Source organism: Salminus brasiliensis, chromosome 22, assembly GCF_030463535.1.
Source record: "Salminus brasiliensis chromosome 22, fSalBra1.hap2, whole genome shotgun sequence".
In the NCBI taxonomy this organism is placed as follows: domain Eukaryota; kingdom Metazoa; phylum Chordata; class Actinopteri; order Characiformes; family Bryconidae; genus Salminus; species Salminus brasiliensis.
Window position 1 is genome coordinate 26,697,604 of NC_132899.1, and position 12,994 is coordinate 26,710,597.

Here is a 12,994-nt window from a genome sequence, read left to right on the forward strand (position 1 = left end):
TTTAGAGCTTTTAACATGCTGCCCAGGTTCAATTCTGAGTTTCTGATTAGTAATGGGGAAACAAACGTTACAATATAGTGGTTATGTACATTGAAATATGGTTTATTAGAAACTCTGAAAGATCCCGCATTCCTTAGAATCGTAAAAAAACACCGTTCACAAGTGATACAGTGATATAGGAATGATTTTGGGTTAATATGTAAACATGGAGATATTATCCTTTTACTGTAATATATTATTCATTGTGATTTGGTATAGTAGAAAAAAATATTCTAATTGTGAATTATTGCGCAATTCCAGTTTTTAATAAAATACCTTAGATTCACCACTCTATAAAATTACCAGATGTAGGCTAACTTATCTAGTAAAAGTGTCTTAAGTATCTTGTCTTTTTAAATACAAATTAAAAAATGTTTAAACAACCCTAGATTTCCACAACATTTAGGACAGGGAAAAACAGGTTAAACTCCTGAACACTGCTGATCTCTTATTTGCATACCTGTTCAGTTCTTTCTTCTTTCATGTTGTGCTTTTGTTTGGGGTGTGAGTGTGTGCGCATGTATGTGTATGCTCCACAACAATGCCTAAGGCTAAAGGCTTACCCCCGCCGCCTCCTCCTCTTCTCCGTAGGCTTTCTGGCAACAGAATACTAATAAAATGCAGTGACTCCAACATGTCTGCTCATCTGTCGTCTCCTCCTGCCTCTTTGCACGCAGACCTAACCTCACGCCTTCTGATATTTCCAAAGCTTGCTTCACAACAAGCTAACATCAGTGCATACAGTAACATAGCTAAATGTTAAAGTTTAGGCACATTCCAGTCAGCACTATTGATTTTCCTGGAGAAACAAGCACCCAGTCTGAAAAGCCAGTATGATGTCAGCCTGTCATATTTCACTGCAATATGTTACATATTGCTCAAATGTTTCTTGGGTAAACTGATGTAAGACCATTTTTTTATGTGAGTTCAATTCGCATTTATTCAACTTTAACAGCATTACAACAGAAGCACTACGTACAGGAATACAAAAACGGTTCCAGGCACCACTGCGCAGTGTTTTATCTCCAAAACAATATGATTTTTAGTGGTTCTGTTGCATTTAAACACATATATACAACTACATCTTTCAACAGTTTTGTACAAATCAATATAACTTATTATGTCCTGAGTCTGTGAAGCATGTGACAGCTACCCACATTGTAGGTGCACCAGTTATTTTTTTCAGGTCCATTTCTATCTTTGTTACATCGTAAACAAACAAATACTCCAAAATCCATCTAGCACAAAAGAACAAATATGAATAAAAGGGGAGCAATAAGTCAAAATAATTTAACACCACGCCATAATGTCCTTTAAATAATAGGTTAACCTATATGCCTATGTGCTCATGTTAATCTGAATAGTCAAGCAGTTGAAATATTGCTGTGGTACACCGGTCGTCTTCTTCTCCTTCTTAACTTGACAAATGAAGCCAGTCGCCATTTATTCATTCAACTCAAGTCAAAGGAGCAAAAGTCAGCAAAAGTCAAGGGGAGCGCCAGCTATGACTCCAGATGCCTCCTTTCAGCTTATTTCCCTCATAGGCCCTACTTTGCATGAAGCCACTACGAACAGTCTGCTTGCTTGCATGAAAGCCCAGTCCATTTTTGGTGTTCAGTCCTTTGTCTGGATCAGTAGACAGCACCCAGGCTCTGCACAGCACCTGGGTGCTGTAAATGTGATCCCTGCTGGTACCAGGGACTGCTGTAGTCTTCCAGGTAAGAAGGTGGTGTGGAGCTGAGAGGGGGCTGAGGGCCCTGGCCCCGGCCAACCTGTCCTGAGTGTGCATTACTGTCCCATATGGCCGGGGAGGGTGGTGAGTTACAGGCCATGGAGTCGCTGGCATTTGGGCTGTGCTCCAGAGGAATCTCACCATTCTTGTAGAGCTTCTTAAACTTGGACCGTCGGTTCTGAAACCATATTTTCACCTGTTTCAAGAAAAGGGCCATATACATTTAGTCACATGTGTTTTGTATTGAATGTATTGAATTTTACACTGTTTTCCTAATATCTGTCTGGGAAAAAGTAGTTTTAACTAAAAAAGTTTGCCTTGTGGTTGTAAATTAGGAAAAGCAATAATTATCAACAACCATGCCATATTTTATAGTGTGTTAATTAATTAAATTAAAGTGGCTGTTTAAAATGACCTAAGAAACATTTGATTTTAACTTTACAACAGATTTTAACAGATGTGTTAGACTGTGTGTGCAAGACTGTACGTGTTAGGTTTTATGTGCTGGGCAGTACCTGTGTCTGTGTGAGGCCGAGTTGTGCAGCCAGTTCCGCTCTCTCTGGAAGGGCCAAATACTGGGCTTTCTGGAAGCGCCGCTGCAGTGCAGCCAGTTGAAAACTGGAATAAATAGTGCGAGGCTTGCGAATCTTCTTTGGTTTCCCATTGACCATACGAACTTCAGTCTCCACTTCTTCTTTCACTGTTTAGGAATTTAAAAAAATAAAATCATAAGCTGTGGACACAACTTGCTGAATAAATAATTATAGGAAAAATGTATTTCCATCCATAAATTGAATAACCTGTTGTTTTAATCACAGACTTAGAAGTTGATCCAGTCAATTTAATTGAATATGACACAGGTGTTAAAATATTACATTTAGTATGATATAAAGTATTAACAGAGCTACAGTTAAAGCATACAGTTAACATGTATTTGTTAGGCTGATAGTGGTGCCTAAATGTACAAATAGCCTATTGAATTACATGTGCTGTTAGATTACACTTGCATATGAATTAGCAGTCTATTGTGTATTGTTGCTGTTGTTTATTATTAGTAGTGGCATGGTTATTACTGCTATTCTCTTTTTTTGTTTGGATGCTGAAGTACCATAATGTCGTTATTATTATTATTATTATTAGTAGTAGTAGTAGTAGTAGTAGTAGTATTGTTGTCAGAATCATTACTTTGATTATTTCTTTTTCATTTTAATCTGATCATCTTTTCATATAGAAAGATCGCAGGTTGTAGAATTGCAACGATAAAGATATAAACAATTTTAAATACAGTGCTATGCCAAGGTTTAGACACCCCATGTCTACTACTGCCTTTTTTTTCTTTTTGCAACATGTTAAATTGTGCAAAACAATAATTATGCTTTAGACGTGTGTTCACTGAAAAGGATGTGAACTTCTTTACGCTTGGAAAATAAAAAAAAACATTTAAACATGAGTGGCCACACTTTTGCATCAGACTGTATACATAATGCATAATATATGACGATATATGTAGGTATTTTATAGATATCTTTTATAAATAGACATTAAACCTTAAGCTGCGCATGTTAGCAGATCCCGCGTACCCTAGAAGCGTAAAAAACACCGTTCACAAGTGATACAGCGATATAGGAATGACTTTGTGTAAAGTATATTAGTTAATACATCTTAATATCGTTTTAAGAAGACAGAAAGAAAGAAATACGAATAAAATAACGCTACTGTCTGTCTAGATTATTAAACTTGTGATCCACGCGATTGACTGTGACTGTGATGATCTGTGTTTTTTCTGTGTTTTTCCGCTGTTGTTCAGTCACTATATATTCCCCACTGCAGTTAACAAAATATATTAATTTGTTTTTGTTCGCTTGTTATTGAAGTTTCTTACTAAAACAAAAACTTTTCCTTTGTCCCTTTCTGCGTAGGAAACTATACTGCAACTGCCCTTTCTCCACTCCCGCATTGCTCCTTAATCCTGAGCTCCAGTGTAAAATGTCCCACCTGAGTTTTGTGGTGGGCTCTGCATCTCTCTGCCGTAGTGGCCGTATTGCCTGTAGGACGGGCTGTAGGGGTATTCTGCCTTGCTGGGGTAATGCCCTGCTGGTCCCATGCTGGACATGTTGAACTGGGGGTAGGAGCCCATTGGCTGGCTTTGGTAGGGCTGCCCCGAGTAATAGTCGCTGTAGTAGCCCATGTCCGTGGCTGAAGACTCAGGCAGTGTGGGTGAGTCTTTAGACGACGGGTGGCAGCTCATTGAACCCGACAGATCTGCAGAAATCCCGGGTATCTTCCTTTCATAAGCCGGTCCACTCATCGTCAGTGGTGGAGAATAAAAAGGAAGAAGAACGAAAAGCTGTCCACTCTTATGTCCTTGTCCTGTGGTGTATCTGTAATTTATCTGGGGAAATGCAGACGTGGATGTGGCAAGAAGGGCAAATCCTTGTAGTGCTCCTCTTCCACACTTCTCTCAGCTGAACGTACTCCGAATGTGGCGAAAAGCTGCTCTGTGGAAACTGAGTTATAGAGAGGCAGAGGGGGAGATGTGATCCGATTGGCTCAAAAGTTTGGTGCTGTTCATTTTTAGTCCAAGAGAGGGCGTCTTCCACTTGAACACACTACTCTGTGTTTGTTGTGGATGTTTCGTTTTGGCTTTTAATGGGCTACTTCTACTCGTATAAAGAAAGAAAAAAGTATTTTTTATATCTTCACGGTCAGAAAGAATTTGATCATGTAGTTTAAGTACAAATAGTAAGAATTTGATCATGTAGTTTAGTGAATGTTGAATTTGATGAAACTCCAACACTAGCACACATTTAGATGCTAGTTTGCTGAAGAACACTAATTAACTTCAGTGGGCTTGAGAGGAAAAGGTTACGAGAACACAATAAACAATAAACAGACCTTAGGTTAGTTTCACATTTTAAAATAAATAATTTAAATTGATGAATCATGAACATGCTGTGTTTTTTTTGTCTAGTGATTCAAAATCTGGACATTTGAATGTCTGTGAGAGGAACATATACAGTGCTATTCTCTAGAGCTGTCTTGAGACGTTGAGAGGAAATAGTCTCAGTAAGACCGTCCACCCCGACCTCAGTGCCCACTGGGGCATTCCTCTGCATGCTCATTATCCCAAGGCGTGGCACCAAAGGCTTCTTAACCTTTGTCACTAAAATGGTTGAGGCCTGCCTTTTTGGCCCATAACCTATGATCATTTTGTTTGCAATTCACGATTTGATCCTTATTCGTCTTTGGGTTGGATTTAATTATGTTCTCTCAGTGACATTGACTACTTTGCTGATCCCACCTCGCACTTTTGAGCAGTTTATTCCAGGCCAACAGGATGCCGAAAAAGGCAAATATAGAATGGAAATACTGACAAGGTTCATTTATATAGATAACTCAAAAACGTAAATACTAGAGGAGTTTTGTTACGTGATTTTATTCTACTCAAGTTGAGCTTCGTTTCTGGAAGCTAGTGTTACTTCTATTCACGTGGACAGGTAAAAATACACTAGAACCTAGGCTTTTCTGCCTACCTGTGGTAAAGCCACACATTAGTTTACAATTAAAAGGTCCTGCTTCAGACTGTAAAATAACTTGGGCGCATAGATCCATGTGCTCATTCCATTAGCGCACTTCAGTTCCATTAGTGCATTTTAAGAGATGGGTACCCTTCGGTGATTCCCGTAGAGCTCCACTCCACTTGCATTTCTATTCCTTATTTTTTAATTCAATTTGGGCCGTTGAGAAATGTATTGTTACATGAAAAATGTTTTAATTAATTTAGTCGTTTTCTCGTTAAAAAGGTTGCTTGGTCATTGAATTGCCTTTAAATTCGTTTCTTGTGGAATGCTGCCTCCCCGTGCCTGAAACTAAAAGTGCATAACCATCATGATTTCGTCGTTGAACATTCATCGGCTCATCGACAGGTGTTTAAAATGACAGTGTACACATTTTGCCCTAGTGTCCTAGCACATAATAAGGTTGGGCATTGCAGTGGATATTCGACACCGCATCGTATTCTTTCTTTCTTTCTTTCTTTCTTTCATTTTACAGTGAACGCTTTAAATTATTATAGGCTAATTATATTTTAAACAGTGCTGTACTACCCAGCTCTCTCCCAACAGACCTACCACAGTTCTAGAAGGGTCATCATCACAGTGCTGTAACTGTCTACTTTAAAGAACTTCTGTTACATTACTTTTTATATAAATAAATGGCAATGGATTGCAATGGAAACATGTCTCACCACAGTTACCTCCTTATCATAAATACCCTAAAGCACCGCATTCATTTAAAACAATGTAGATGCTTAAGCCTTGTATGAGTTCATAGAAGAGAACGATTAGTACCAAAATAATAACTGATCTATTTAGATCTCTATAGCTGCCTGTTTGTTAAGACTTATACACCAATAACACGTAACAGTAACTTCACAGTGATGCTCAAAAAAGTTCAGTCTTTCATTAACATGACTAAATAACTGCCCATTTATTAGCCCATACACCGAGTATACACCATGCGCACATATTTGAGGGTGTGTGTGTGAGACAAAGTTACTTTATAGTAAGACTTAACCAGACCAAAAAAACAACCGGAAAACGCAGCTCCAGGCGTTCTGTCTTGTTGTGCTACTTGGCGCGGATCCACAATGTTTAATGTTTACGCGTGTTTTTCATGGTAGTTTTCCTCGAATGCAGTATACAAGCTGAGCTTACTATTATTTGTATTTTTGAGTGTTACAAAAGAGTAAAAGACGAATCATTTTTTAAACGTTTCTTATTACCTAATTACCTTAAGTGTACTGCTCTACAGTTATTTAGGCTACCCAAATATATTTTTTTCTGCCTATTTGTTTGTCTATCGAAATATCATACCTGCTGTTTTATTTAGGTTGCTTTACACTATGGTAGTACGTTTTGACATGGAAAGTAACCTACCCAGAGAAAGTAAAGCTAATTGTGCATGATTATCTCAAGACTAGCTTATTGTAATGCACTTTTGTCAGGTTGTTCCAGCAGGGACCTCAATAAAATTCAACTAGTTCAAAATGCTGCAGCCAGGGTCCTTACTAAAACTAGAAAAAATGACCATTTCAGTCCAGTTCTATCAGCACTGCATTGGCTCCCAGTTAAATTCCATATTGACTACAGAATTCTTCTATTAACATACAAAGCCCTACATGGCCTTGCTCCTGAGTACCTGCAAGATCTTATTACATATTATAAACCATCAAGAATACTTAGATCTCAGGGTGCTGGCTTCTTAGTAATTCCCAAAATTCAGAAAACCTCAGCAGGGTAAAGAGCATTTTCTTATAAAGCCACCCCAACTCTGGAATAACTTTCCAGATAATGTTTGGGACTCAGTCTCTTTAAATCTAGACTGAAAATTCATCTGTTTAGTTGATTTTCGTAATTAATGTTTCCCCTTATATAAAGGTTGTAGGTCCATGGGTTCACAGACACAAGGAATTGTTTGACTAGTATACTGAGATGCTGGAGCTGTTGTCTCGCTGCTTTGCACGTGATCACTCAGGTTTGTGGACAGTGGAGCAGATGGACGCTTAGCGTTTCAGGGTGCTTCTGTGTCTGTGTTACCTTCTGGCTCTCTCCTTTTTATTAGGCTGTTATAGTCAGATCTGCCTGAGTTATCAGGCACACTCTGGTACTGCTCAACATTCTCTGCTCTCTATAAAATCGTCTCAGAACTAACTCTGTCTCTTTACCTTCTCCGAGTAAATGGTCACCCAGCCTGACATGCTGAAAGATGCTGAGGTCCCCTCTGCCTGCGTCAGACTACAGTGTGTGCAGAATTATTAGGCAAGTTTACTGATCCAGCCTCGGGCCCATCCATCTGGCCCATCAAGAGTCACTCGCATTTCATCAGTCCACCCTTAGAAAAATCAGTCTTAAGATATTTCTTGGCCCATTCTTGACGTTTTATCTTATGTCTCTTGTTCAAAGGTGGTCATTTTTCAGCCTTCCTTACCTTGGCCATGTCCCTGAGTATCACACACTTTGTGCTTTTTGATACTCCAGTAACGTTCCAGCTCTGAAATATGGCAAAACTGGTGGCAAATGGCATCTTGGCAGCTTCACGCTTGATTTTCCTCAATTCATGGGCAGTTATTTTGCGCTTTTTTTTCCAACACGTTTCTTGCGACCCTGTTGGCTATTTGCCATAAAATGCTTGATTGTTCGGTGATCAAGCTTCAAAAGTTTGGCCATTTCAAGACTGCTGCATCCCTCTGCAAGACATCTCACAATTTTTTACTTTTCAGAGTCCGTCAAATCTCTCTTCTGACCCATTTTGCCAAAGGAAAGGAAGTTGCCTAATAATTAAGCACACCTTATATAGGGTGTTGATGTCATTAGACCACATCCCTTCTCATTACAGAGATGCACATCACCTGATTTACTTGATTGGTAGTTGGCTTTCAAGCCTATAGAGCTTGGAGTAGGACAACATGTATAAAAAGGATGATGTGATCAAAATACTCATTTGCCTAATAATTCTGCACACAGTGTAGCGGCCACCTACCAGCAGGCACACCCTCCTACCACTGATACCTGTCTAATGACTAAGTTAAAACCTAAATGGACTCTTAACTATCAGCCACTATTAATATTACCACTATTAACTATCACTTTCAACTATCACTATCATTACTCTGACCATGACTGCCATTACTATATTAAGTTATACTACACCATGACTAATATATTATGATTATGATCAGAGCAGTTCAACAGTATAGATGGTTTGGTAACTTTTATCAATAATTTATAAATAGTTCTGACCAGAGGAGGATGGGTCCCCTTTGTGAGTCCCTCCAAGGTCCTCCCAAGGTTTGCTGACACTGCTGTACCTTGTGTCTGGAATTTGTCTGGAAGTTGATTGAAGTTCTTCAGCTACCATTCAAACAATCCTTTGTTGCAATCTCCCATCAATATTTCTCTTTCATTCACATCCTGTAAGGTTAACTACAGTGCCATTGGGTTCTAAACTTTAATGATGTTGCGCCTAGTGGACACAGGAACATTACGATTTCTGGAGATATATATATATTACAGTAGGTCCAGTAGGGTACAGTTGAGAAAAGAGAACAATTGTGTGGCATGTATATATATGTAGGTACTTACCTTTGGCATTCACAAATGAACAAAGAACACCACTCATCAGGTATCAGGTCTTAACTGAGGTGCTAAAGCCAAAAGATGCAAATAATAAAAAATAAAATATCCAGCACCTCAGTCCTATCTTTTGGCAGTGAAACAAAAACTCATCCAGGTAAAGAAGAAAGAAATATGCCTTCCACTCTGTAAACTCTATAGTGTGTTTTGGTGCAATAAACATATCCGTCAAGGGCATTAAGAAAGCACCCACCATTGGTAAGGAATGTAAAGATCATTTTTCTAAAAAGAAAAAAAAATGGTGTGAAATCCTAACAAATCCTCTGTGGACTTAATGCAGCTTATTACTGAAGAGGTTACAAATCAAAAGAGAGATGAGATAAGGGACACTGATAATCATGAGGCACTGATGCGAGCGAAAATTAAACATGATCATTTTACTCAAATCCATGATTCTGATGATTTTGAAAACATTTGCGGATGCATTAATGACCACAAAAGGTTTTACCTTTGCTCCAGATTATGCTAATTTCCACATGGGTTTACTTGAGCATAACTTTATTTTTAACATTGAAAATCCTTTTTGTCACAAATATTCTTAAATTATTTATTATTCTCTGTCTGTACTGTGTTGTGTTGTCTGTCCGCACTTGTTTGTTTGTGTTGCACTTGTGTCTTGTATGCACTGTCTATGTTGCACCATGGTCCTGGAGGAACGTTGTTTCGTTTCACTGTGTACTCTGTATGTAGTTGAAATGACAATAAACCCACTTGACTTGACTTGACTTGACTTGATGATATAGATATTATGAGTGTGTGTTAATATGTGTTTTGCCCATTTCATGGAAAATGTGAGGACCTTTTGGAATTAAATTTTCCTCGCATTCACGAAAGGTATTACAAATATATTGCAAATTTATGGCAAATGTATATTTACTACTGTGGCTAATCCAAACAACATTTACACAACAGAATCTTACCATTTCACATATAAAAGTAAACGAATGAAAAGTGAATGCACCGAGCTGACTACAGACCACCCCTCGAATACCACCACAGAATAGCTGCAATATGACACTTAACGCAAAATGCACTTTTTTACATCATCTGTCGAACACCAGTAAGCAATAACCTATTGTAAAGTTGATTTTAAACTTGAAAGCGACTTAAACATGCGATTAGTGTCACAAAAATGAGATTTCAGTACTAATAATTAAAAAACATAATAAGGACTAATATTTAAAAATATATATATTAAGGTTATGACAATTCGAATTACAAAAGTGTTATCAGCTGAAAGCTGAAATCTACACTTGCATTTTACACTTGTTATTTAGATACAGCGGAGCAACTGGCGAGTTGACCTGTATTTAGTCTAGTATCTAAAGGATATTTTTTATAAGTAGTTGATCAAAAATAAGGAAAACATATTCGACTCTAAAAAAGCAGGTGTTCGAGGTAAAAAGAAAAACAACAAAACGGCACAGGTAAAACCCATGTATGCCAGTGTCATTGCAGGTAATTGCGCCAGTGCCATGACAGGTAAGATCCAGCAGGTGGCATAATTGCTATAAAAATGGAGTCTTACTCTGTTTCTCCCAAATATATCATTGTGTCCAAAGGTTGTACACATGCTTGTTTTAATTTCTTTTGACTTCAAGGGATATTACCGATTGGCATTGATGTTAGAACATTGGCGTGTGTTTTTGATTGCATCCAGCCATTAGTGAGATTAGACATAACGTGTATGTTCCACAGAGGTGGCAAAAGGACACAAGTAAAAGTTAAAGTATGATTTACATTTTTAAGTAAAAGTAAAAAAGTACAAGCTCCAAAATGCAGTCAAAAGTGAAAAGTAAATGCATTTCTTTAAATGTGTTGTAAGGGCTTCCGATTTCTTGATTTTAAACATTTTCTGAAATGTTTTTTAATTTGCAGATGACCACAACCATTGAGTAAACCAAACATTGAGTGAATAATGGTTTATGGTAGAACTGCAGAATCATCTGCATTATTATCTGCTTTTTTGTGCAGCAAAAACTAGATATATGGTAATATATGGTTATAATACCCTAAACATATAATTAACATTAATAACCTTTGTCTGTCTTTTCACTTAGTCCTTAATTTTAACATTTACTCATAAACAGTTTAGTATCTCTTTGGCATCATAATTATATGAAATCAAAGTCGTTTTTAAAATAGAATAAAAAATACACCACCCATCTGAATTCACATTTAAATTTAAGGCATTTAGCAGATGCTCTTATCTGGAGCGACTTACAAAAGTGCTTTGCTATTTACCCAAGGATAACCTCAGCTAGTTTATATAGGCAAAAAATTTTAAGATACCTCTAAGTTTAGACACTACTAATCACAAGTCAGTAACCTACAAAAGTCAATAACACTACTAAACACAAGTTCACCAACCCCTCCACTTCTGTGCATAGGCAATTGCAGTGGTTTTTAGTTATTTGCTGGTTTTAAGATGTTGGTGGTAAAGATACAGTTTATCAAGGAAACAGGCAAAATGTTCACCTCTATTAGTATTGTCCAGTCAGATTTGGAAACCCCTTTTCTCAGACCACTGAAAACCCCAGCATTACCACCTCACAGGACTGACAAATTTATCTTGGTTGAACTGATGACATTATTAAGTAATATCAATATTAAACACTGTTAGTTAGCTATATATAGATGTCTCTGAGTACACTGCGTGGGGGTGTAGTGGGGAATTCCTGTCAGATTTTCTGTTCACTACTCTGTGTGATATTATAAACAAACCAAGACTGACCGAATGAACAGGTTGATTGATCGATTATTTTACACTGTTGATATCTAGAAATTTATAATGTTTAATATCCAAGCTTAACAGTTGTCATTATCACATTAATACAGAAGCTAAAATGCTGCATTTCTTATTTAATTGATTCATATTCAATAATTCAATATTTTTAGCCTTTGTAATTTAGGACAGGAGAGAGAGAGAGAAAGAGAGAGAGAGAGAGAGAGAGAGAGAGAGAGAGACCAAGAGAGAAAAAAAAGATTCTAAACTTATCAGTCCAGTATTACTGGTAGTCATGGAATACTCTGATATCAGTCTTAAAAAGCAAATGAAGACTGGAAAGTGGCGTAGGATGAGCGATTCATTGCTGTCCAGCATGGTCTTTTGGGCCTCTGTGAGCAAACATTTGTGACATGCCACTTAGATGTGTCGAAAACCCAAGCATTTCTTAACGCTAAGAGTTCTGTGGAGATTGTTGGTCGTTTAGAGCGCTGACAGGTTCCTTTTGTATGTTAAGTTTTTGGTTCCTGTGTTTACTATCCTAACAAGCAGAACCTCTAATCTTTTTTTCAGTTTGGCTAAAGTATTGTTGGTTCAGGGGGAGCCTGCAATTACAGGATAAATTTCACCATATAGTCATGTTTTGGCCTAGTTTTTGTTGCCAAGATTATAAATTCGAAGCCCTGGTCCAAGTGCATCAGAAATGCCCTAACACATCCAGCTGTAGTTCAGTACATTCTTTAGCAGGTATGCAATACTACAGAAAGAATATATATACACTTCATTTGATAACAAGAAATTGAAATGATTTATTTCATTCAAATAAATACTTTACATTAACCATTTTGTCATTCAAAGTATTTGTTTTAGCTAAATGAACTCAGTCTAATTGCTTATTGCCACATCAAGTATTTATTTAGGTATTTTCTAGTTTTGACTGATTTTACTTATACATGCTACAATTCATTCTTATAAAAAAACAATATATATATATGGAAACATAGTCAAATGGTGTCAAAAATAGTCAAAGATAGTCAAAACCATTGAAAAAAGTCTTATAGAAAGAATTGTTATCAAATGTTCATTAAATCTAAAACAAAATAAATTCTACTTATAATTATTGATAGTATTGATGGATAGTTGACATTCTGCACTTTCACACTTTGTTTCAATGAACTATGAGTGAGAAAAAAATATAGCTAAGAAATCTTCAAGACGTATACAGCAATGAGTAGGTTGTAGGAAAACATGCTGGACTAATGACTGTGTCAGACAAGTAGATGTTCCATACAGTAATAATTTTAA

The 12,994-nt window shown here is 37.2% G+C and overlaps 1 protein-coding gene across 1 annotated transcript; it reads right to left on the bottom strand.

Moving 5' to 3' along the window:
- Nucleotides 1–1,626: 1,626 nt before the first annotated feature.
- On the bottom strand, nucleotides 1,627–4,079 carry dlx3b (distal-less homeobox 3b). Its single transcript, XM_072667624.1, has 3 exons — nucleotides 3,767–4,079; nucleotides 2,287–2,471; nucleotides 1,627–1,967 (listed from the first exon to the last, which is right to left on the bottom strand). Exons 1-3 carry the CDS (start codon nucleotides 4,077–4,079, stop codon nucleotides 1,671–1,673), a joined length of 795 nt encoding a protein of 264 aa, XP_072523725.1. The 3' UTR covers nucleotides 1,627–1,670.
- Nucleotides 4,080–12,994: the final 8,915 nt, after the last annotated feature.

Excerpts from the sequence above, each read along its gene's own strand:
- dlx3b (XM_072667624.1), bottom strand. The coding sequence starts at position 4,079 with ATGAGTGGACCGGCTTATGAAAGGAAGATACCCGGGATTTCTGCAGAT. Across the intron at positions 2,472-3,766 it reads GAGCCCACCACAAAACTCAG|TGAAAGAAGAAGTGGAGACT; the intron begins GTGGGACATTTT and ends ATTCCTAAACAG. Across the intron at positions 1,968-2,286 it reads TCGGCCTCACACAGACACAG|GTGAAAATATGGTTTCAGAA; the intron begins GTACTGCCCAGC and ends TTCTTGAAACAG.